At 45.2% G+C, this 26614-nt stretch overlaps 2 protein-coding genes across 2 annotated transcripts; one reads left to right on the top strand and one right to left on the bottom strand.

Annotated features, from left to right (window-relative positions):
• Positions 1-290: 290 nt before the first annotated feature.
• On the top strand, positions 291-884 carry LOC135398302 (large ribosomal subunit protein bL21m-like). Its single transcript, XM_064629752.1, has one exon. The coding sequence runs from the start codon at positions 291-293 to the stop codon at positions 882-884; it is 594 nt and encodes a 197-aa protein (XP_064485822.1).
• A 922-nt stretch (positions 885-1806) lies between these two features.
• Positions 1807-26614, bottom strand: LOC135378298 (phagosome assembly factor 1-like). The gene is made up of 13 exons (XM_064611290.1): positions 26406-26614; positions 25028-25110; positions 24855-24938; positions 24117-24160; positions 23217-23296; positions 22785-22864; positions 11636-11742; positions 10748-10860; positions 10591-10667; positions 10364-10504; positions 6474-6674; positions 5797-5928; positions 1807-4704 (listed from the first exon to the last, which is right to left on the bottom strand). The coding sequence occupies exons 1-13, from the start codon at positions 26467-26469 to the stop codon at positions 4624-4626; spliced, it is 1287 nt and encodes a 428-aa protein (XP_064467360.1). The 5' UTR covers positions 26470-26614; the 3' UTR covers positions 1807-4623.

Genomic DNA, 26614 nt, shown 5'->3' with positions numbered 1-26614 from the left:
TTGTAATGTTATCCGTCGACGCTTAAAACCTCAGCAAGTAGAGGAAGTAAAATCACGGCTTCCTTTTTCTCGCGCAGCAAAACAGTACACACATCTTGACACAGCACTCACATACACCAGCCAATGAGTATTAGGGACTACGTTTTGACGCGGAAGCATGAAGGGATGGAGTAACGCGGCAATGATACCCGTCAGGTTTTAGCGTCTTGTGAAGAATCATGTCGTGCCGATTTCCGTTCACAACATCGAGATATTTGCATTATGCAGCAAGAATAGTGTTCAAAAACGAAATGAAAAACTTTGCTCCCTTTGCAAGTCAGCAGCGAGCTTTGATACAGTCAGACGTGAAGCTGTTGTGTGCAACTCAATCACAGCACCCTCAGCACATACTTGGAGCACCTATATCGGGCACAGTTGTTGAAGATCAAACCGTCGCAGAGCAGAAAATTGTTGATGAAGTCATTAGTTGTGTGAACGACCAGATTTGCACCGAATCGCATGGTCGACTGTTTGCGGTAATCTACATTCATGGCAAGCAGTTCAAAGTAACACCCGAGGACTTGATAGTGGTTCAGTCTAATATGCCTGTTGACATAGGAGACTCCTTGCGCCTTGAAAAAGTCTTGATGGTCGGTTCTCGAGATTTCTCGCTTCTGGGAAGGCCGACACTGAGTAAAGACCTTGTAAGAGTGGAGGCAACCGTCGTTGAAAAGACGCTCTCGCACGAAATCCGGCATTTCCTCTTCAAGCAGAGGTCTCGTTTCCACAGGTCATATTTCTTCAGGTATCCTTACACTGTGCTGCGTATCAACTCGATTCAACTTTTGCATCCATTGAACCAAGGCCCATCAGTGGAAGGCGTTCAAGATAGATTGCTGTATTGACCGTTGTGTGTGGCATTATGTATAGCCAAAGGTCAGCTCTTAGTAAAGTGTTTATACCATCGGTAATTGTCATCACTCCTCCCATTGATCATACCTCTAAACTACAAGGTGGCACTTACAGGAAGGCTCCTGTCTTGCTCAGGTATCCTGCATATGATTATTGTGCATACTCTAGTCTACCAGGTGCTTCACAAAAATCCCCCAGCTGAATAATTTGAAAACAGCTGATGCTATAAAAGAGATCTCGTTTCGGTAAACACAGTTGACGCTTCAGCCAAGAGCTGATCAGAAAGTGGCTTATTTGCATATACTTGTTAATTAACGATTCTCTAACTTTTAAATTTTGCTTCAGACGCTTTCAGGGTAGCTGGGCAAAAGAGCACATTGCTGTACTACTCCACAGAAGAAGTATCTAAACCGAAACCAATTCATTGCTAAAAAAAATCGCTGTGTCAATGCATGATCTTTTTTTCTGTAATAGTTTTTGCTGATGGTACAGTAGAAGTGCCAAAAGTGTCAGAAGTAAAATTTAAGAGTACTTTTATTTAATTAATGAGATTTTCAGGAAACACCTGGTAGGAAAGCAATCAGAAATGCAAATAAAAAGTTAGACAAAAAAAAATCCAATCACAGTGAACTAGGAGACAGCACACAAGCGTGTCTGAGACACCACTCCTTATTTGCATTTCTAATCACTTTCAAATTCATATAGTACATACTACTGAAGCTTACCCCAGTGGAAGGTCTGACTTATTGGGTTATGAAGGTGCCACTGTGTAGATTCTGGGTGGACAAGTGGTGTGCTTCCTCCACTTCACCATACATGGAAGCTGTTAGTAACTTTCACCAATTTCGACACCCATGGAAGTTTGTCAGCAGGTCCATTTCAACCTGTCTCTTGTAGATCAACAGAGACACCAAATATTACAACTCATCTTGTATTTTCAGATTGAACTGTAGTTACAGAAACATACAAGAGCATACATTACTCGGAGAAGCGAATCATTTGTTTTTTTTTTGCTCCTTTAGAAAAAGCATTTTTAAAAAGTGTGGAGCTAACTGGACATTTATACAGCATTGTGTACATGGTTAGAAAAGTATGGCATATGAGTCGGGTTGTTTTAAGTCGAGCTGCGTGTAATATACATGGAGGTGTGGCATCTTCGACGATGGCTTTGGTATTAACTTGTTCGGCACATTTAATCTGGAAGCATACAGTGATGAAAAGTATATCAAAATACTGTGGATGTATGGTTAAAGTGTATAGTATTAATAGTTCAGTGACATAGCAAAGTAAATTAGTAGTCGGTTCAAACTGCATCGGTGCGTTTTGCAGTGGTCTACATGCATTTTATCGCTGCAGCCTTCTGTTGCACCAACATTTTGAAAGAGTAAGAAATCACCCGATATAAAGTGTAAACAAAATGTCCGTCCACAGTTTGTGCACGGTACATCTGCTTTGGAACAGAACATTTTGTGGCGATAGCACAATGGAGCTACAAGCCTCTTGCTTTGTTATCTACAGTAGGTGAGGAAATGCAATAGTATCACAAGCAGTGTATAAGTGTTGGTATCCAACTATTCTGGAGAAGCTGCATAGACGCAGCCATTTCTTATCTGGAACCCTAAACAACATATTCTGATGTAAGATTCTGCTGCATTATGTTTTATTGAACGCCCTGCTTCTAACAAACAGCTGAGGAACTGTATACAAAAATAGTCCCGACTGAAATCCTTACCCATGGAAAAATACTTTCTGAATACGCATACGTGCGTAGGTAAGGGGTAACCTGATTGGCATGACAGTTGCAGCAATTTTGCTTCGGTACAGGAGTATAGCACACGCAGCTGATAACATCAGAGACACTTAGACTTCTTAAACTGTAACACAATGCATAAATAGTACATGAATTTCAAACAATATGCTTTAACAAGATTGCCTATAACTGAAGTAACTTTCACACAGTTCATGCAGCATGTTCAACATAATACGCAAAATAACAAACAAAAATTGTGTGAGACAGCTAGCTTCAAAAATGAAAACAATACGCAAAAAACCTCTGCGAAGAATGTCTGATGAACGTGTGTGCTTTCACGAGCTTCACATTCTAAAGCTAACATCCTCACAATAAATTCATACACATAAATCAAGATACATGCACATTCAAATAGAGGGACAAAAAAAAAAAAAAACTGCACGCTATGCAAGAAATATACCGTAACTTAACACCACGCATTGGACCCATCAAGGTTCAGTACCATAAAATGTCTTTTTTTTTTCTTTTTTGGGGGGCCTACACACAAACCTTCATGCACAGCCAAAATATTATGTACAAAGCTCTATGTCGCTGTACGATACATTTATACATGCACCGTAAAATCCTGAGCAAGCGCCAGTCGATGCTTAACTCAAGGGTTGTTGGAAAATTGGGGGTGATCTTGAGAACCTTGAGCTTTCATGAAGGAACATAGGTCATGGTAAAAGTTGTCAAGGGTCAGCAATTTGTGTGAGAAAGTGGGGTGGGGGTGGAGCACTTGCAAGGGACATTGGGTACATGTACATGTGTATCACGGGGCAAGTGACATATGTTACAAATAAATTTGAAAACTGAGATAGTGTTACAATGGTGGCACCTAAACCACAACGGTGTGGTACATATGCAACTTTCACTATACTTTTCTCTATGTATACTATTTATAGGGTATATACAGAAACATCAACTTGCATGTCACGAGGAAGAGAAATGTTAGCAGTTGTAGTACGAGCTACATACGTTTAGGGACATTCTAATATACACTGTACAGCTCCCAGTTGATGAGATCATTTTTAAACATGATTATTACTGGCAGGATAATTGATACGACTTTATTCGAAGTGTGGGCACAGCCCAATGTCTGACAGCAACTGTGTAGCTTTTGATAAGGAATAAATTATGGTGCATGATTCTCTTAATGCAAAGTGCAACAAGCACACTGACAGCTTTTACCGGAAGCAACTGAAGGCTCCATCTGCCCATTAATGTGTCATCTGAACCCCGTATAAAAAAAATGCATGTCTCAAAAACTTTCATTTTGAAACACTATGCCCGTGACAAACATAACTGTATGTGCATGCGTGCCTTTATATACCTGGGCACACGTTTGGTTACACATAATGTTTTGCCAGTTCTTCTACAAGATGTGAGCATGGATGTGTTGGTATGAACGATTGAATGTTGTGCACATTACCACTGAGTCACAAAAGTTACATAAAGCCCTGTGTTCTTGAACTTTGTGCACTGACATACCAGAAACTTTAGTATCTAAAGGTTCTATTAAAGGTTGTGTAGAATTTTTTCTTCTTTTTGCCTCAAACAAGGTAGTAGTCCCCATAACTTGTAAAAAAATAGTAGTGCAGAAGGCAACATAGAAATAACTTTCATATACTATGGACATAGTATTTCACAAGCGTCGTTTCCGTTCTTCTTCCATATCCACCTAGTCAAGTAACGAAGCTCTGCAAAGCATTCCTTTTTTCTGGACTTTACTGCTGTTGCAGCTTTGCACATGTCTCTTGAGCACTATGTTTTGTTGAAAGTGGAGCAATAGATAAGAAGACCCAAAAGAGTTGGCAACACGATGCTGGCGACGATCAGACAGAGACAGCGGCTTTTGAGGCGCAGGCAACGACGTGCCTCGTCAACCGGTCGCGAAGCATAGTGAGAAGGAAGTTGACTAGGTACCACCTCATGTGCCATAGTCATGATCCAGCAGGCTTTGCAGTCAACTTGGATGCTTTCTGGTATAGCGTCACTGATGCTATGTGTTTATTGCGCATCACCTGCATAGATTGGGATTATTGAGAACTTCTCTTTGCAACTTTTCCTCAATGGTTGGTCGTGGGTTTCTGAACCTCTGTCATCCTGACAGCAAATTTATGCACAGAACTTTTTTGATACAAGTTTCATTTCCTACAATTGAACTCTAAGGCCCGGTCTCACCATTCGAACCGGGATCAACGGTTCCTTAGCTTAGATTTAACGCTTCACTGTGCTTCACTAAAGGAAGTTATTGTCATTGAAACATTCATCACATCACCAACTATGTTTGAAAAAAAGAATTGAGCGTTAACTTCAAGTTTTAGTGTCCCTTGATCTCGGTTCAGAGTTAACCAGCATTGGTGAAATTGGGCCTAAGCTTACCATGCACGTTCCCATCTTCACAAAAGTGGTAGCAACTGGCACCACATGCATAGAAGCTGCCCTGGCAGCTAATTCCGTGCCACCGTTGTTTCGCATTCATGAAGTTGAATTGTAGAACTTTATCTGTGTGTGCGACACTGATGTGCATGCAGGACCTTATCTCTGATATTGTGCTCCCATTACACATGGTATTTTAAAGGCAGTCCATTTCAATGCCGAGAGCAACTTCAGTTACACTTGTTTGGTGTGATGCTGGATCATTGGATTGCATTTGTATCATAAGTATTCAACATACCAGCACTAAAAGTTGTCACTTTTTGAAATCACAGGTAGTTAGCAAATAGATAGACTATGAACTTGTGTATAAATAAAATAGAGCTGAATGAGCTCAAAGAGTGGGCTATGACAATTACAATACCCATACTGTAAACAACAGGAAAACAATTGCACTGTTTTATGTATCGAGACCACGGGCTACCACATGCAGATAATGTGCGGTCTTATTAAAAATTGTAAGTAAATAGGCAAAATACAAAAATGCCATCAAGTCCACGAAGGAGGTAGTCAGAATAAAATTCAAACGGTTAGGAGCTACTAGTTTTAATGACGAGCTTTCGTGCAGAATCTGCGGATTCTGCACAAAATCTCACCATTAAAGTTCGATGCTCCTAATCGTTTCAATTTTGTTCTAAACACTGTAAGAGAGTTAATGTTTGGTGAAAGAAACACACCTCAAAAATAATGTCCTGGTACCCATAGCAGTAGGTTGAACCAAATGGGTTGGTAGTGTTGGTTGAAGATGTCCGGTTCAGAACAACTGGCCTCTCAGTTGGCTTGACCAGGCGTTCTTGTATGACATCCCACTGCAAAATTGGACAATTCGTTGTGAACAACACATGGCGAAATCACATGCTCGTAAATAGTTTTCAGTAAAGGTGTGCGAATATTTGAAATTTCGGATTCAAATCAAATATTTCCGAGATTCAATTTGTATTAGAAAATTAATATTCAGACTTGCTTAAATATTCGAATTCTTTTTTTGAATATCGTACCAACTTACTACCAAGCCATTGCGGGTTGCGCGCTTGAATTTGTGTGTTACGGTAACAGTGACAAACATGAATAGTACAACAGCTACAAAGTGACGCGCGAAGCTTTCGAGGTTGTTACGCTCATCTGCCAATGTGTCGGTACACGTTCGCTAACCGAAACGAACACTGGTACACATTTGCGCACAGCCTCCATTAAAGTTTATGAATTATTCAGCGGGGGGAACTTCATCAAACATGCAGTATATACTGCAGGCGTAATTTTCCATTGCCACATTAGGACACACACTGTGAAAGCTTGAATCGCAAGGTCACCATCACATAAAGCTAAAATTAATGCGACAACTTCAAAGCCTCACCTTGGTGAAGGCTGTAACAACCTGCGTGTTGTGGTCTGGTACATCAACAAGCATCGTTCCACGCTGCTCTGGTGTGCGCGGCATGCGCAAGGAGATGGTAAACTGGCAACGGTGGTACATGTTGAAGTTGTAGTGACCCGGATAATTGGTGTGCAGCACAAACTTCTTCACACGGTGACTGTTTGCATCAAACAGTACGTCCTGCACACAGGTCGGTGTGGCATGTCAATACACGAAATAAATAGGACAACTGCCTGAACGGTAGTCTACACAACGTGTCAGGCCGAGAGAGGGTAAGAAGTCTATGCCCAGCCATGTGCTTTCTAGCCAAATCTGATGACATCTGATGTCTGAGAAAAGGCCCTCACTATCAGTTATAAAACACAGTTCTTCATATACGAGGTTCTTTGGAAACACAAGAACAGTTAAATTTGTCCGAATTTGCTTTCATCAAAAGATAAACTTTAGCCTAGTGGCAAGTAGATGTTTCACTCAACTTCACAGTCATTTCGGGGATTCATTAAATATCAGCTTTAAGACCAATAGAGCTTGTTATTGGGCAAACTGCTCGCTCCTTGGTGTGTGGCATTAAAAAGGAGTGTTTTATTGTTGAAAATAATTGCTGACATCTCCAGCAATGTTATTAAGAGATAAAGTGCCTATACAGAGTTACAAAAAAAAATGCACAGCATCGCGCTTTAGGGTTAAATTCGATAAAACCCATTTTTATCTCCCATTTGCATCATCGTAACTTTGGGTAACACCCAAAAACCCCCCACGCAAACTTGCCAAAGTAGAAATTCCATCACCAATACGGGCACCGGCAAATGCTAACCACTGCACATCCTGCACAGCTGCTCAGCATCTCATGTTCATCCGAAATGCTAGAAACACTTTATGAAATCTTCCACCAAATATGGTGTGGAGTGTGGAAAGTCCCCTTCTGCCTTGGCCAACTTGTGCTGTTTCAGCTTTGCAATCACATGTGAAAACAAAAGTGACACAAAATGCTGCCAAGACGTACCTCATAAACAGCACAAATTTCAAATGGCATGTTGTACCACGAGCTAGGGCCTCTAATACTGTGTCAGCAGCACAAAAGTTCGGAGTCAACAGCCAGATATCTGTCTCTTGGCATGTCAATGAGCAGGACATTGAATACAAGCAAGCCACACAACCAACGCATCGTAACGCTGTGACGCCACACTCGTGCACAACACTTTTAATCATGGAAGCATTTCACGGTGTTCACCTTCTATGTCTTGGTGCATTTGCCCAGCACACACAGTTGTAAACTTCCTCTATGGCAGGCGTTCTTGAACTTTGTGAGCCTAAGGAACTCCTTTACATTTGTTGTCATACTGTGTAACCCCCCTACCTGCGATATAGGCTCTGCACACATCCATTCAATTATTTGCTTAAGCCACACTGCAAATAACACACTGTGGATTCCTTTCATGGAGCACGAATCAATGCTTAATGTATTCTTCGCAGTATAAATGGTAAAAGTAGCTTATAACTTCCTCGTAGCAGCCGTGTGTGCTGCAGTATACGAGGGTGGTTCCATAAGTTTCCGGCCTGAGGTAGAAAATGCACACGAATTTGAAAATGCGATTAAGGACGCATGGCGCCATCTGTTGGAGGGCCGGAGCACCACTCTCAACCCTCTCCATGCTTTTGTCGGTTGGAGAGCGGCATTTCAAACAGCCAGGGTACACTCTTCAGTTAAAATGAAAAAAAATCGAGTACCGCGCTGTGATAAAATTCTTGACAAAAGAGGGACTTTCGCCTAAAGAAATTAACGCGCGACTGGACAACGTGTACAGGGAAGCCTCTCCGTCGTACACAACGGTAAAAGACTGGGCTAAGCAGTTTCGACTGGGGCGAGAGTCCATTGAAGATGATCCACGCGATGGTCGTCCAGTGGAAGTGGTGACACAAGAAAATTTGTCTCGTGTCGAGGAGGAAGTGATGAGCGACAGGCATCTGAAGGTGAAGGAAATCTCAGAAAGGCTAAGGCTTTCCAAAACAACCGTTTTTCGCATCATCGGCGAGGGCCTTCACATGAAAAAGGTCAGTGCGAGATGGGTGCTACGACTTCTCTCGTCAGTTCAAAAGCAACAGCGCGTCGTCTGTGACAAAGAGTTTTTGGAGCTCTGTCAAGAGAACGAAGAAGAAATATTGAAGTCAATTGTCACAGGGGATGAGACTATGGTGCTCTACTATGATCCCCTTTCGAAAAAGGAGTCGATGGAATGGCGCAAACCAGGAGAAGCACCCCCAAGAAAAGCCAAGGTCACACAATCCACAAAGAAGATCATGGCAACAATATTTTGGGATTGTCACGAAATCCTCCTGATCGACTTCAAAGAGAGGAACACCACAGTGAATGCGACTTATTACGCTTCACTCCTGCACCGACTGCGAGTCCCCATCAAGGAAAAGAGGCGCGGCAGGTTGAGTCGAGGTGTCCGGTTGCTCCAGGACAATGCCCCTGTCCACACGGCTTCTGTTGCCAAGGCTGCACTGAAGGAGTGCGGCTTCGAAGAAATTCACCACCCACCCTACAGTCCAGACTTGGCACCGAGTGACTACTTCCTGTTCTCAAACTTGAAGAGGGATCTCAGAGGACGGAGATTTCAAAACGACAGTGAGGTGCAAGAGGCAGTTTTCCAGCATTTTGCGGACAAAACTTCGGACTATTTTTTCAAGGGTATAAGAATGCTGGTTGAAAGGTATCAAAAGTGCATCGAAGTTAAGGGTTACTATGTCGAAAAGTGATACACCTGTTTTGTCTCTATGACTATTAAAAGTTGGTCGGGCCGTAAACTTATGGAACCACCCTCGTATACTTATGAGGACGCGTTTGGTTGCCGTTTTGTGCGTTCCATAACGCTGGACGACCGGCCTGCGGAATCCTTTGTGAGACCAGCTTGACAACCAGTGTTCTACGACATTGCAAAAAGTGTGCTTCGCCTTATACGTGGATTAATGCAGTGCAATCCCATTAGTTAGAAATCGCTTAATTCGAACTGACGGCCGGGTCCCAGCAAAGTCATGTACATTTCAATGGGGGAAAACGCCCAGTAACTGGAACATATGAACGTGTGCACTGGTTTATTCCAATAATCTGCAAGGCTGCGCCCGACTACTCATCAGCTCAGGAGCACTGGCCTCGCGGAGCTGGTGTGTCAAGGACACCTTTACTTATTACATGCTAAGTTTACTTATTACTTGTAAGTCAATTTCTCATAAAAGTGATACGTATTTCTGCCAGAGGTAAAAGAGGAGTAAGGAACGAGTGTGCGCAAACGCGACAGGCTGGGAACGATGCCGCTTACTCGTCATCAGCAAACCAGGCAAGCCTCGTGGTTTTGAGGGGATCAAGACTTCCTGTTGGCTACATAGCCAAGAAAAAGGCTTCAATGTGATATTTTTCTTTAATTGGGTTGGTGATATTCGCATTCGCGGGGTTCACGATTGGGGTTGGTCTTAACATCGCAAATGACGTTTATAGAGTTGCGGCTGAACAAACGAACGCAAGTGCGTATAAGATCATTTTCTATCCTGAGCTGTCTTGATGCTTGTCTGTAAGCAAATATTCTGGAAAGAACCAGCCTCTCATATTTCCGCCATCGCGTGACCGCGAACGTGGGACGAGGCCTCGCGAGCCACGACGAGTCTCCAACGTAGGTAGCACTGCTAATGCATCAATCCCTCATTCGGAGTGGCTCCCTTTAGTTCGAACAAATCTTCGGTCCCCTTAGAGTTCGAATTAACGGGGTTGCACTGTATGGTGCTCCAACGGCAGAGCAAAAGGTGATATAAAACTCATCCCAAAACTAGCACCCTTGCCAGGCGGCATCAGTAACGTTATTATTAGGACATACCATCCCGAGGTTGAAATAATTGTAGAAGTAGTCAGATGACCGTGAGGTGAGCAGCTTGTGAGAGTTCTGGGCATGGATCTTCATTTTGTCCTCCTCCTTGTAAAAAACTTTGTTGGGGGACCCCAATGCCGCAACAATATCCTGGACAGAGCGTGCGTATCAAATCATGAGGAGCTGACATTTTGAGGCCAGTTGAGAAAGGTTGCACAAAATAACACTTCGCATACCTGAACAGTGTCACCGAATTTTATCGTCCTGATCAGGTTCTTTTGCACGGGACCGGACAGTCGGGAGACTTCAAATGCTGAAATGTGTTTGACTACTGCTTGAGCATGCTGTCTCTCAGGTCGACAGAGCTAGAGGTGTTCACGAAAAGTTGCTAACCTTCAGTCAACAATGTGAGCTTGAGCCCCGTGGTGGTATCGCGATTCCGTATCACCTCAAGTGATTCAAGAAATGTGCAGTTGTGGAAGCAAGATAAGGGTAGCGGAGGCGGCCTGGAAAAAAAAAAAAAACATATTAGGCACATATGTATAATGAATGCTATCGCAACCAACGTGACAACTCACAAAAATTGAAACTACTAATTTTTGCCAGTAACTAAGCAGTTAAAGGGGCACTAAAATGCAAAAACAAGTTCACTTCAAATTACGTTGCACGCGATGTCAATTTTGTACTTGTTATCATACATAATTCCAAACTTTGATTCCGTTACGGAGCTACAATCGAAATTATGCCGGGCTCTTTCATGCTTCGGCGCTAAGCAGTGAACATCGTTTCAGCTCGTGCATCGGTGTTTTTAGCCCATGCTGCGCGTGCACGCACTTGCCACGCCATGAAGCAGTCTCTGTAAGAAACATAGTGCGCGTTGCGAGGCGGACTGGCGTCACTGTCCGAAGGATGTGAAGATAAATGTTGTCAGCGAAACATTCGCGAGAACTGTTGTGGGCTACAATTCAGTGAATCGGTATTAAAAAATGCAGTACCGTGCATCACGCTCCACATATACGGAACACTACGATCGGCCACGATAGCTATGCGCGTGCTTCTCCTGCTGTCTCACTGGATGCCGCCAATCTTTGCCTCCTGGGGATCCCATTCATTGCCGCCAAAGACGACTCTGCTTTCACTGCATTTTTCTTCTAAACGGTAGTGCTGTGTGCACTAATTTTGCTTGCATCATGCTAATTGAAACACGGACTTTCATTTGAGAGCAAGTTGTTTTTGTATTTTAGTGCCCCTTTAATGGACTAGAGAGCTATGACATTTTACTTTGTGTCTTTGAGGCTGTTTCCGTAGTATATGGCCATTTTGGACACCATTGGAGAAGTCCCATTGGGGTAATGCAGACTGGAAGTCATATCTTCACCACCTTTTGGCTGTGGGAACAGAGCCGCATGCATGTTAAGTCTGGCAATAACATTTCAATGATACAAAACCTTTATCATATGCACATTACTAGGGGTCTGCAAACTTTGGCATTTGGAATGCCTCAAAATGTTAGAAATCCCTCAAAATGTTAGACACCTGCGGTGCTTTTTCTTGAAGATCTGCATACAGTGTCACATTTTTATTCACATGTCTCCTTAGGCTCATAAATTATCGTCAACAAATTTCCTGTAGCCACTTCATTTCACGGATAGAGCCATTTCCTACATTGACGATGTCCAAAGTGTCGTGCAAGGCAATGTGGCATGCATAATTTCTGGGAGTGTGTCTCATATTAGCGCAGGTAATACCAGAGACCGTTTTCTACATTGCTGCTGGCTGCTACTGTTTTTTTTTTCTTATCATCACAAATTATTATTTTTTTTTTTCTGTTACTAAACACAGGTGGCATTTATCTGTGCTGTTGAAACAAAATGTCCCAAGAAATAAAACTTCCCAAAAAATATGAATGCCTACAGAGCCCTCCCGGTTTGACTAAAGTATATATGCCGTGAGCACAGAACCATACTTCTAAGCACATTTGAGGAGACCAGAACAATTTTTAAAAATGCTCATGCAATCCCACTCAAAAGTCATTCTGCACTACACTATAGTTGAGAACAATGTAAAAGGAAACACATGAATTGTAACTATTCTTCGGGGCTTGCAGAGTTCACGCATGCCTGGTTTTTTCGTTTAATTTGAACTGAAGGATGGAGAAATTATCACATTTTTCTCTGGATTATGTTGCGATTGCCACACCAAAAATGGAAGAACAGTCTTCTATTCAGGCCTTGCATGTCCCCACATGTGTGAACATTGTTGTAGTGATGGACTATATTGTTTCTTATTGGATACAGGACAAATACATGTGAGGAATGTTGTTCCAGCAGTAAATACAAAAAAATGACACATCAAGATAGTCGGTAAAGTCTAGAAGTCTTCTGGCATTTTTTGTGCGAATCCCATAACGAAGACCATCGACTGTAACATGCATGTGTGAGCCATAAAATGAAATCCTTAGCTATCTGTACTATGAAGTGAAATTTACAGATACACCAGGAAACTTTGCAGCTTTTTGAAGAAATTTGGAAGTAATGACAAAGGATGCGAGGCAGAGATTTCAAAAGCCCTTCTAAACACCACTGTCTGCTCAAAATATGTGTGTATCAGTTTGTGTGTTCTATCCTTGGAACAGTTCCTTTCCATCTTGTTCACCACTGTCTGTAATAATAATAATTGGGTGTTTACGTCGCGAGACAACTGAGATCATGAGCGACGCCACAGCGGTCAGTCTGTGGATTGCTTTTGCCCACCTGAGGGTTCTTTAACGTGCGATGAAAGCTCATCACACGGCACCCCGTATTTAACGTCCCTCGCGGAAGACGGCGTGTCTAAGCAACTTGTACCCTGCCACCAAGTTGCTGGCGTCCTCGGCCGGGTTCGAACCCGCGATCTCGGGATCAGAAGGCGAACACGCTACCGACTGAGCCACCGAGGCCGGTCACCACTGTCTGTATCGTTTTCTGTTTGCAATGACAAATTTCATGGCAAAATGCTCCGGGATGGAACACAAGTGGTTCAGCATCGCAGTGCTAAAAAAAAAATCATTGTAAACAATTTGTAATATCCAGTTTGTGCATTTACCCCTCCTACATTGTACTTCTGGCTTTTTTTGGCCACTTTGGCTTTGCAGTAATGTCAGTTGCATATTTCCTAAATGTAATTCAGTCTTCGAAAGAGTAACTCAAGGAGGTGCCAATTTTATTCTCAAACTGGAAAGAGGAACAAACTAAATATGTGAGGTGAGCTATAGAAACGAAGTACATGCACCCAAGAGCTCAGTTAGCAAAACAGCTATGAATGCAACAATGCCATTTTTATCGACGCCGTCCTCCTTTGATGTTGCCATGAAAACGCAGAGAAGAAGAGCAAAATGGTTATTGTACCTCAGATGGCATTTATGAACATGCCGGAAAATCTGTTTCTCAACCTGGAAGCACAATGCAAACAGCCTTGTCAGGCTAAGAAACTGGTGCCTCATGCAAAACATTGCTATACCATCACTGTAAAAACCCGAGTCAGCGGGACGATCAGGACAGGACACGCATACACAAGAGACTTTTTTTTTTAGAGATTGTGTGTGCGTGTCTGTTCCTCGTCGTCCCCCTTTCTTGGGTTTTTACTGTGATGAATTATAGTCACCAGCTCGCTTGCTGCCTTGCTATTATTGCACTGCTATACCAGTTTTGACTGCCCTATCCTATGGTGTGGAGCATCACTGAAGCCGGAGTCTGTAAAATCGAAACTGTATACGTGCGCAGTATCCACACCTGCGGAGTGGTGTAGTAATGTACAAAAAGATACTTTTGAGAAACTTTGGTAGTTTTGGAATTTGTTGTATTTAGTTTGAAAATGGTTGATTCAAAAGTCCGAAACGATTCATGATTCACCAACATCACTGTAGTTTGGTAAACTTTAGTGTTATTCCATAAATTAATCACAAAGGCATAAAAGTCAACAAAAAGTGATTCTTCAAAGTGTATGAAGAAAGAAGTGTATTGAATTGAAAAAGAATATATCCTCTGGAGACATCAAATATATTAGTATTGTGTTCCATGACGGTTGCACTACATGGTAAAACTGATATTCATTTAAATTAAATGAGCAGCAAAATGATATTTAGGGTTACTCGAAACACTGCTTAGTTCATCGAGCTGTCCATCAGTAGTGACAACAAAGTATTTTCACTGAACGATGTCTTATCACTGCACAATTCAATTACAAAGACACCACGTAAAGTTGGCATAAAGCTAAAACCAGACAACAAGAAACAGAAAATGTGGAAGGGTCTTTTGCTGCTCCTTTAACAGCTTGCAAATGTGGAAGCTTCACCGAAGCAATCTGAAAAACCACAGACACAGTGGCAAACGAAAGAAACCAAAACGCAAACAAGTGCCAGATGGTTGGTGCCAGGTGCTGTGAGTTGGTTACTATGTACCACATGCGCTATGCAGACGACGAACAAATCACTGGCGAGCAGCCCATAGTTTTTTGTTTTTTCCTGTGTTAGCGCTGCGAAGCAACTGGGGCTATGAGTGGCGTACGGATGCAGACAGATGGAGAGAGGGGACATCAGGAATAAGGGGGGAGACAGGTGGGGGGTTAGTGCAAGTCCTGGGTCGACTTCAGGAAAATTGTGCCAACATCCATCAGGAAAGCCTGTCCGAAAACCTAGTGAAAACCTCAGACAACACAGCTGGTGGTAGGTTCAAACCCACCACCTCCCAGTCAACGGCACGACCTTGAAATAAACACCAACGAGCGGATGCGTTTATGCACTTGGCTATGCCGCTGGTGCAGCCCACGGAGAGACATATAGGAGCAAGCAAGCAAGCAAACAAACAAAAACCTGAGCAGCAGGTCACTTTACGAATCAGTGAAACAAAGAGTCACACATGTGAATCGCTAGTGAACGACGTACTGACCAATGAAACGAAGTGAAGAGCAAATGAATGAATAGCTGGAATGTATATCGTTCCATGAACTGGTGAACAAAAAGAAAAACTGAATGAACCACCACTAGAAAAAAATGGCAACAAGCAAACTAACTGCTGGAATAACTGCTGGAATGGAAAGTGCTTTGTGGGTCGGTAAGACGTCAATTGAACGAAGCTCCAAGGGACAAGTCTATCTGAAGAGGGAATGAATCACCTCCCAGAGCTGCGACTCCCTGCGAGCTCGATCACTTACACGGTTGTTCAGACTGCTTCCAGACCATGAACCCAATCTATCACTTCTTAGCCTTGCACATCTGTGCTCTACGCACCAGCAGATAAGCGTAACTCATTTAACTTCACCAACGGTGTGCTAAACTATAGTCAGTGACAACTTAAGTCCTACAATTGCGACCGCCCACTCATCCGTGGAAGGCTCCTGCGATTGGCTACCAGCCTTTGCACGACGCCCCCGCTTCGAGATGTAGTGCCGGCCTCCCATCGCTCTCTCTCTCTCTCTCTTGCAGTCCCCACTTGGCCGTGCCGCACTACATTCGCACGCGCAGAGCAATTCTTGTGTGGGGGCGGGGTCAAGTGTATGACTTATGTTGTCACTGACTATAAGCACTGTATTTGCATATAGCGGGAAAGTCCAGTATCACGATAAACCCCCTATATTATGGCATATTTCTCATGTATGCTGGGTAGATAGAAAACTTCAGGAACTGGAAAGCTGGAGTCCATGCATGCACAATCATGCTCAATACTGGGTTTGAGAAAACCACTAAGTTACAAGCAAAGCATGCCATACAAGGTATGGGCAGAGTACAGCACATGGACATATCCTGTACCCTTGCAGTGCCTGTGGCCCACTTATCTACTTAAATCATCAAATATGATATTTGTCTACAGGTGCAATGCTAGAGAGCAGTACTGTTTTTAAAATTTTGCCACAGAGGTATTTCCTTCTATCAGTCTGTTACTGATAGGCACACATGTAACTGTCACATCCCCTATTAAAGGGGCTGTGGCCGTTACAAGCTATAAACATTACTACGGACAAGTTACAGCTGCAAACGTGTGTATAAGGTTGCTATTTGCAGTGACATGAACCAATGAGTAGCAGAAGGGTAACAGTCATGTAGAAAACTGAATCCGTGAACACCAAGAATGGTGCTGCAGAACATCACTATGCCTCCCTGTCACTGAAGCAGCCGGTTTTCCCTGTTCCGTGGCTTTGGAAGGCGTCACATGCTTTCGAGAATCAATAGAGCAATCAATCACGTCAAACAGTGATGTTATTGTGACAAGCACGGGCATAATGAATCTGAAACAGCCTCTCACTTCTTTATTTTTTCTTTGCATACTGCACCTTCTTCTATTAGTATTGTCACGGTCTATGGGTATACAGTCGACCCCCGTTTATCCGGACGGTACCGTTCCCGGCGAAATCGTCCGGATACCGGGGCATCCGGATAAATGAAACGACCGAATAGAAACGTCCTACAGAGCAAGGTTTAATTAAAACACGGAAATCTCGTCAATGACAGCTGTTACATAGTAGTGTAGGCACTCGATTCCTGCAAACTTTTGCTAATTGCATAGAGTTGAGCCACGCTGTTGCGCTGCTCGAACAATGTCAGTGCGGACGCAGAGTGTCAATGTCGGAGCCTTGTTTGTCACTGGCGTCATCGGCACCGTCTTGCTGCACATCATCGGAGGCAACAGCAGCAATCACATCGTCATCAGTCATAGCTGCACACGCGTCATCATCCTTATCAACGTCAACGTAGTCAGAAACCACAGCATCATCTACGGCAGTCGCAGTGAGCCTCTGCATCAGGGATCGCAGCTCAGCTAGGGGAATGTCTTCATCGGCCCACGGGCCGTAAGCAGCAGACCCTTGGGTTGGAGTTTTCCCCTCTAGAACCAGACAGTTGCTCGAGATAGTTCCAAATGACTCGACTGGTCAACGTGTCCCAACGCCCACAAATAGAAAAGGGGGTCATCATGCACGGTTGTCTCCCCTACGGAGGAATGTAGGTCCCTGACGTGTGACGGGAATAACTCCAACACAGCGAAAAGGGTGACGAAGCGGGGTCAGCGTCTCCTCTTACTCACGGTAGTCCGGATAACTGAAGCTGGATTACAAGAATTTTCACCTTTGGTTCCCTGGAATTCTTGTCCGAGTCCGGAAGCTGAAGTCCGGATAAACGAGAACAAAATACATGGAGGAAAATCCGTTCCCGCGCCTTTTGTCCGGATACCACGGGATCCGGATAAATGAAGTCCGGATAAACGGGGTCGACTGTATTCGCTTTATTGACTTACACACATATTTTTGCACTGTTACTGAAATGGCACTCAATATATCCAACCACCCGATATCGACACGCACCGATGCACACCGTTCTCCTCCGTCCGAAAACTGGCGTCCCTCTCCGACCCACACTCTCTCCCCGGACGTCAGTCCCCTCCTCTCCTGTGCTCCCTCCTCGCATCAGCCGCCCCCTGGACCCTCACAGTCTCCCCCCACCTCAATTGTGAAGACGTTATGCACTATAATAAGGAGTCAGCTGATCTACATTTGCAGTTCCACGTAGCCGTCGTGAGCGCAGGTCGCGTAGCTTGTACACATTATGTCCTACTCTGGAAGCAATCACAAATGGTCCATGTCGTCGTGGTGCAAGCTTCCCCATGATGCCCTTGGTGGCATTGCTAAGGGTGTGGCAGTCACGCAGCACAAGGTCTCCCACGGGGTACTCCGTGGGCTGGCGGCTTTTATTGTACTGTCGTTCCTGTATCTCTTTCATCTTGCTCTGATGATCCCGAGCAAAGTCTAGGGCATCTTTCAAGCCTCTGGACAACTCTGCACCGTACTCATGGGGAGATGGGTCCTCGTCAGGTTGTGGTGACCGCAACGTCCACGGTGTGCGTAGTTCTCGTCCGTAGCACAGATAGGCTGGGATATACCCTGTCACCACACTTTCTGCTGTGCGCATGGCGAATGCGATTTCTGAGAGATGCTTGTCCCAATCGCGGTGGGAATCATAGTACACCATTATGCCCTGCTTTACCATAGCGATATGTCTCTCTACCATTTGTCCGCATGGCCTGTAAGGCACTGTGTGCCGGTCTGTGATGCCCCAATGGCGCGTCACCTGTTTCCACACTTTACTGACAAAAAGTTTGCCATTGTCACTGGAGATGCTCACCGGAATGCCATGTCTGCAGGATACCCCTACCATTTTCTCTACAATGGCAGGTGATGTCTGTGAGCGGAGTGGGAACAATTCGACAAACTTTGTGAATTTGTCCAACACCACAAGAATGTACCTGTGGCGCCGAGATGTGGTCGGCAAGGGTCCAATGATGTCGACGCTCAGCTCTTTCATAGGTGCTGTTGCCCATGTGCTGCTCATCAACCCTTTAGGCTTCTGCCGGTGAGGCCTTGTTCGCTGGCATGTCTGGCACACATGACGAGATATATCTGCACGCATGCCCAACCAGAAGTGCTGTTCTTGGATACGTTTGTAGGTCCTAAAAAATCCTGCATGACCACTAAGGCGGTGGTCATGTCCCATCGGCAGAACCTCCTCTCGAAGCTGTTGAGGGGCCCAAGTCACTCTGCGATCCCCCCTAACGTGCGAAAGGACACCGGAGTCATCGATTTCACTCTGTCCTGCCAAGTCCTCAATTACCTTGGTGTTATGACTCTGTGAGAGAGTCTCACCCCTGATGAAACACACTATATTTCTCAGCAAGGGGTCCTCACTCTGCTTGGCTGCCAGTGCCTTGGGGTCAGTGAAACTGGAGATGTCAATTTGAAGCACGGCTATGGCTTCCTAAACCTCCACTGAGCTTGCTGGTTCAGTCACCTCCAACAGAAACAGCTCATTTGCTACAGAGTGGGAGGTTGAGTACCTGGATGGCCCAGGAAAGCGGCTTAGTGCGTCAGCTGGAATGTTTGCTTTGCCCCTGCAGTGTTTGATAATGCAACTAAAGCCTTGGAGACGCAAGACCCATCTGCGAACTCGGCTAGAGGCCTGCTCTGCGCGAAACATCCATGCCAGGGAGGAATGGTCGCAATGTATTTCGAAGTTTGTGAATTCTAGGTAAGGCCGGAATCTGTCGAGGGCCCACACCACTGCAAGGCACTCCCACTCTTGTACCGTGTAGTTCTACTCGGCACTACTCAGCGGCCTGCTGATGAACGACACTGGACGGAGAGCACCTGCATGCTCCTGCAACAACACTGCGCCGATCCCTGCTCCACTAGCGTCTGTCTCCACAGTAAAAGGTCAGTTTAGGTCTGGTAGGCTTAAGACTGCATCCTCTAGCAGCTGACGTTTCAGTGTGTTGAAGGCGGCCTCCTGTTCTCTTCCCTAATTCCATGCAGTGTCCTTTCGCAACAGCAAGGTCAGGGGCCTGGCCGTGCTCGAGAAGCTCTGAAGAAAATTCCGATAATACACTATCAATCCAAGAAATGATTGCAACTCCTTGGCATTACGTGGGGTGGGGTAGTCCTGCACGGCTTGCACCTTTTCAGGGTCAGGGCGGCATTCACCCGGCGCAACAATGTGGCCAAGAAACCTGAGCGTACGTTTGCATAATTGTACCTTGTCTGGATTGATCGTAAGGCCCGCATCCTGAATTCGACGAAGCACTTCCCGTACATGTTCCACGTGGTCGTCCATGGACTCCGAGTACATAAGAACATCATCCAGAAAGGCCATACAAAACTTATGCTTTACATCTTTCAGCACCTCATCCATAAGTCTTTGGAATGTCGCTGGTGCACCCGCCAGGCCGAATGGCATTCGCCTGAACTGAAAGGTACCTTGAGAGCATAGGAATGCTGTCTTGGCAATATCTGCAGTTGCCACTGGAATTTCGAAAAAGCCCTGGGACAGGTCTAGATTTGTAAACCACTGGGCTCTACCCAGTTTAGACTAGAGTACCCAGTCGGTTCTTGGCACTGGGTATGCTCGAACCCGAGACTTAGCATTGAAAACCCTGTAATCAATGGCGAGACGATAACCTCCAGACTTCTTGGGTACGAGTACTGGTGCACTTGCCCAGGGGCTAGTGCTGGGCTCAATTAGGCCTTCGTCCAGTAGGGCTTTGAGGCACTGGTCCATGACTTCTCTCTTCTATGCATTGACAGGGCGAAGCTTGCAACGCGTGGGTCACTATCTTATGCTCTGCAAGATCTGCGCACCCCGGTTTTGCTGTAAAAATGTCCTTGTACTCCTCCAGAACACTCGGTAACCTTTCATCTAATTCATCAGCCTCACTGCTTGCATTGCCCCAAATGGGAATGTCTGTCTCTGGTGCCTCAAAGAGAGCATCCAATGCAAACACATCATCTGTTGTTGGTCCTGGAGATGGTTTATCCCCCGGCAGACGCACAAACTTCTCAATTGGTTGAGGTTCCATTCCCAAAGTCCATCCACCATGTCCCACATGGATAGACATATCGGTTGCCACAAGGAAGTCCCGGCCGAGGATGATCTCTCTACACAGTCCAGGGATGTGTAAAAAGCGCTGCTTGCGACTTCTGCCCATCCACCGTGTCCTACACCGAATTGACAGAGCTGTGTCTGTCCAACCTGTTGCCAGACGGAGCGAATGCCGCTCTTCCCTAGGAATGGCCCCTGTGGATTGTGCGGCTGCCAGAGCACTATCTCCTAGAAGGCTGACACTGGAGCCCGTATCTAACAGTGCTGGGAATATTTGGTCTCCGATGGCAATGTCCAACAAAGGCTCCTTTCTTCCGGCTGTCGCTGCGACTTGCAGTGCTGTGGTGTAGGTGCCAGCCGGGTCAGCATCTACACTCGACTGTTTCCCGGGCAATTGGCTCTAATGTGGCCGACCCTATTGCACCCGTAGCAGCGTGATGAATCCTTGTATCGCCTTGTCGCACAGTACCTAGCCCAGTGTCCCACTCCTCCACATCGATGCCAAATCTGGTCCCCCTTATCTGGTTGTGCTGCCGCTTGGCTCTCCCTGTTAGCTTGCTGGGAGGGGTTAGGAGGTCGCTGGGCGGACATGGCGTGCCCCATCCTGGGTCCACCTTCTGCTGCTGGCGCCTGCTGCACATGTGGTGGAAGCAATGGCCAGGGATAAGTAAAGACCGCTGCATTGCTCCAATTCGGGTGGCTTGTCACTGTGGTGCATGAAGCTTGGTGGTCGATGAAGGCCAGATCCGCCGCAACTTGATTACTTCTTGGAGGAGGAGGCACATAGCTTAATCGTCTGTAGGCTTTCTCCATCAGTGACCCCGCTGCTTTAGCCATGTCGTGCAGGGAAGCAAACTCCATGTTTTCCGCAAGGTCTTGAAATTGGGGATGCATAAGCCTTCTCACCATTTCAACCTTTTCTTTCTCGGGGATGGGCTCGCCAATTCGTTCATAATACTCGGCTATGACTTGAACGAAATGTCGGAGATCCTCTCGTGGGTGCTGCGTGCGCTGCTGTAGCTCAACCTTCAAGCACTGCTTGTAGTCGGCGGACATGAACTCCTCGCGAAAGTCTGTGACAAGCTGCGTTCATTCAGTGTGTTGCCCTACGAAGCGCCACCAGAGCTATGCACTGCCCTCCAAGGCAGCCGGTACAACTTGTTGGAGACGCTGGCTTTCTGTTATCCCCGATATGGCACAGAATTCTTGCAGTCGTTGAAGGAACCTGTCGGCTGTCTGGCTATCTTTGTACCCCGTGAACTTGGGCACCTCCGTGTAGGCACCTCCGTGTAGGCACCACCGGGTCTCCGAGGAGCCGCTGCTGTCGCACCATTGCCACGAGGTTCTTGGTCTTGCCACGTGTTTGCAGAGTTATCCTCCAGTTGCGTTGTCATTAGTAGATTGCGCACATCCACGGCTACGCGTTCCCGCGCCAGAACAGAGCCGTCCGTCTGCGCTAGCACGGCATGTATCACGCTGCCTGGCACTTTCAGATGTGGCATGCCTTGCCGTGATCTATCCGTCGACATCGTTGACCAAATTGCTCTTGGGACGAGCCCCTACTTGTCACGGTCTAGGGGTATATTCGCTTTATTGACTTACACACACATTTTTGCACTGTTACTGAAATGGCACTCAATATATCCAACCACCCGATATCGACACGCACCGATGCACACTGTTCTCCTCCGTCCGAAAACGGGCGTCCCTCTCCCCCCTCTCCGACCCACACTCTCTTCCCGGACGTCAGTCCCCTCCTCTCCTGTGCTCCCTCCTCGCATCAGTCATCCCCTGGACCCTCACAGTATTACTCCAGATAGGGAATGCACAAAAAATTTACTTGCTGAAAAGTGGCAAAAAGAAATCAAATTCCAAAGCCGTGGCACCAAGAAATGTATGTATGTTTGGAATTGTATTGTTGGTACAATATGGTTTTCTAATAACTATATTCATGCTGCACTGTGCCCCTTTCATGTGTGTTTAACCAAAAACCAAGGAACTGTGAAGCGACCTCTGACAATATCAGATATCTACCTGTACTTTTGGATCTGCCTGGAATGAGAAGGAGAGCCCTCGGAAATTCAGCACAAACATCTGCTGTGATGCATCGTACACTGTAACAGAACAAAGCTTGCAGTTGTGTGACTACCTGTACGCATCCAAATAGATCTACAGGATAACTGCAATTAAGGCTGACGTGCACATTTGCTCATCAAGTATCAATTACCCGATAATTTTAAGATCTTCACGATAGAAATACAAAATAAAAGTACCAAAACACAACGCAGGCACAAACTTTCGTTTGAGCCTGCGTCGTTCTGGCAGACATGAAACACAGAGTAACACAAACACAACATAGTTTGCATGTATGTTACTCGCCAGCATTGAAATGATGGTTATTGAATGACAATACAATACCAGTGAAGAGCTTTATGCCAGCATGCCAAATGCTGCAACCCAGTTTACCTCCAGGGTGTGTAGCTCCGAAGGAGTCGTCAATCTGTTGCCGTGTCGGCAGGATCTCGGGTGAACAGAAAGGGTTTCCGCTGCATGGTTTAGAATATGTGTATTCTTCACAGGACTGTTAATCTGAGTCACATTTAACTAAACTGATGTGGATACCTTGGAAATTCTGTTCTACTAAAATCCTGTTGCTACTCAAAATTTATTCAGTAATAGCACAACCGAAGAGCGCGCACAAGAGACAGCTGCGGTTGTCCTATTACACATCAACCCCCCCCCCCTTCCAAGTTTCCATTTTATTGAGTTTATTGTTCAGTAATATTGACACGAAAAGGTGACAGTATATTTTTCACTTTTTACCACGATTGATGTGTATGAACAGTTCATATTAAATTGCACAAGATTAACGCTCAAAACTAATAATTAATTTGCAGTAGCGAGGAAAAAAAAAGAAAAGGAAAACAGCGTTCGGAAGTTTGACGGTATCGCCCAAGTCCAACCGGCACTAGCCTCACCATGGAACAAGGTATTCGTCCACAAGCATTGGAACAGAATAATGCCTCAAATTTCGAATGGTGCACGTTAAAGGTACACTCAGGGCCGGCGACTACTTTTCGCCTCCGGGGGGACAAGTGGGAAATTTTCGCCCCCTCCCCTCGTATTCTTGCTTCCAGAAAAGGAGTCTTTTTGGCACCCCTTTAGGCGGGCTAAGGGAGGGCAATTGCACCCCCCCCCCCCCCCCCCCTGCCCCCTGTAGACACCGGCCTTGGGTACACTCAATTCTGGATATTAATTGTGAGGTGCAAGAGGTGATGCCACCAGTTGAAATCACTTTCAGCACTTCGCATGGCAAAACACATTTCTCAAAGCAGGCAGCTTTTGCAAACAAAACAAGAAACATACCAGTAGGTTAATTTCACTCTGGACATGTCATTTACTTCTATTATCTGAAAAAAAAAAAAGGAAAGAATGAAGGAAAACCTTAAGCACACTTACTTAAAATACTTTTATTTACATAATTTCGCAGTACGTTTAGATGTACAAACACATAATGCAACATCAGTGTACACTACGAAATGCTTTCACATGTTCAGCAACTCAGGCCAATGTAACAATGTGGGTTCTGGCAGTCCCCCTGTACATCTTGCGGAGGGTGGCATTGCAAACCACACCACTTGTGTTGGGGTTTGCACTCACTCACTCAAGATATTAAGGCTGGCCTACACGGTACGTACCGCAGCTTGCAAAATGCTGCGTGAGAGGTGTACACAATATACGCAGAGCATGTATACATTGTTGGAGCTGAGGCAATGAAACATAGGACAAACACAATGACACTTAAGCAGTGCCCACTTGCATATTTTGATTGAAGAATGCAGCTGGTGAAAAGGCAGTGCTGGTGGTGTCTTTTCATCAACTGCCATTTCTACTCAAGGCCCCAGATCAAACCCCATGGTCATGTAAAACATGTGGCCCAGCGTAAAAGTGCGATGCCAGTGTTGTCAAGGCAACGTCTAGGATGGCAGCTAATGGAAACACAGCTGTTTGTCATTCTCAGATGCTACTTGGTACCGTGCATCCACAACTTTTACACGCTGCATGCAATTCAGGTCCTCCTGAAGCGCACATGCAGAAACGTACCTTCAAACGTTGAGACGTTGGATCAAAGCAGAGCCGGATTCCATCCTCGGACAGAATTATAATCAAATCGTTTACTAGGGGATTCTGAAATGGCATATGCAACAATGTTATGCAATTTCCACAATTTTCTCATCAGCCAGGTAATAGTGGAAGAAGGTGATTGCTTTACTCACAAGTTCACTATAAATTATCTGCACGCCTTTTATTACTCTGAATTGTTGTTGAAGGATGTGCACCACCTGGCTAAAAGCCATTCCTGAAATGGAACATCATTTTTTAGCCTTATCTGGGAGAACTTCTCAAAATGTGCAGGGCCATGCACATGAAAAGACAGAACACAAGCATTCCCCCCCCCCCCCCCCCCCCAAGTTGGCCTCGACCACAAAGCTCAATTGCGGATGCTCACGAAATGAAGCGAAACAGTGGTGAGCAGATGCGTCGATGAGCGGAAAGATTACGTCAACGTTTCACAAGCTTTATTTAGCGCATGACTAATATTACGACAAGCTCAGGAAACAGTTCAATGACCTTAACAGGGCAAACTGATTCCTCAGGTTTCACATTGCCATGTCAGTACGTAACATGCTTGGTTGTTCCGTCAGGAAGAACAATTTCGCTTGCGCATTATCTGTTGCTTATCTTTATGCAATATCAACGTCCAAGACAACAGCACAACGCAGGGATGACAACAGCTTGGATATCGCGAAAGTGTGAGCAAATGCGCGGTGAAGTGACACCAAACATTGGTTGTTGCATTTTCGCAGCGACCCGAACGAACAGTCGCAATGAAACAACGAACTTCCATTACTTCCATCGTCAAGGGCCTATCTGGCGCCATTACCCATTTAATAAGATGGACTCGCCCATCAGCTGATGGCTGACAACACTTGCCTTTGTTTTGTTTCGCTCGCACGTTTTTCAGAATTCGCTCGCCTCGTAAGGATCAATGTTTCGCTTTTTTTACTTTGTATGTCTGACAGCAGCATACGGAGTTTATATCGTAGTGAAACGAATCATGATTGAACGGTGTTAATTCTCTATTACTGTTGTTTACGTGCAATGGTGTAACACAACAGCCGCCCAAAGCGGTCGAATGTTCACAATAACGTTTCGCTGCACATGCCAAATAATGGGCATGATGTTACCCTAATAAACACAATGAAAAGTTAGCTCGCACGATTCGCTTTGCAAATTTTGTTTCATGTTGCTCTTTCTATAGCCATGATAATCAACAAAGAACGTAGCAGAGCAACGAAGACACGCAGAAATTTATAGCATCGACTCGAACAAAATGCGCTACTGAGAGCTGCACGTTTTTAACTAGTATGAAGAAACAGGCCCTTGCTAAGAGGCAATATTGCCCAACGCCCTTTCTATCTACGCCGTAATGCTCTCGTCTATTTTGATGACGGTGTTCCGAAAGCGTGCCATTACTAGAACATCACTGAAGAGACGATACCAGCATAATCGTAGTTTCCTGGCACGACACACTGATGAAGAAGCAAGTGTGCAAGAAATTATAACAATGCAAGTGGAGGTCAAAATACTCACCCAAAACGAGCTCCCACTGATCATTTCCCAGTGATTTCTCTGGGACAACATCTAGTTCCAACATGTTGGATTAGGGCAAAGGATCACCCTGGATGCGATCACAGATTACTTCATAGGTGACGATGAGGCTGACTGTGCTGCAACATCAAAAGTTCTATGCTCTTCAAGCTTCGTATGTGTTGCTACCCGCCATGTTCTTTTCAGAATCG

The sequence above is a fragment of the Ornithodoros turicata genome, chromosome 1 (genome assembly GCF_037126465.1).
Source record: "Ornithodoros turicata isolate Travis chromosome 1, ASM3712646v1, whole genome shotgun sequence".
Classification (NCBI taxonomy): Eukaryota; Metazoa; Arthropoda; class Arachnida; order Ixodida; family Argasidae; genus Ornithodoros; species Ornithodoros turicata.
Note: the sequence above shows the minus strand (reverse complement) of the source record. Positions and strands in the feature narration are given on the sequence as shown.

Coding starts and splice junctions, on each gene's coding strand:
- LOC135398302 (XM_064629752.1), top strand. CDS start 291: ATGAAAAACTTTGCTCCCTTTGCAAGTCAGCAGCGAGCTTTGATACAG.
- LOC135378298 (XM_064611290.1), bottom strand. CDS start 26,469: ATGTTGGAACTAGATGTTGTCCCAGAGAAATCACTGGGAAATGATCAG. Junction 5,929..6,473: donor TTGTTACAGCCTTCACCAAG/GTGAGGCTTTGA, acceptor CCAATTTTGCAG/TGGGATGTCATACAAGAACG. Junction 4,705..5,796: donor ACCAGGACATTATTTTTGAG/GTGTGTTTCTTT, acceptor CAATCTATGCAG/GTGATGCGCAATAAACACAT.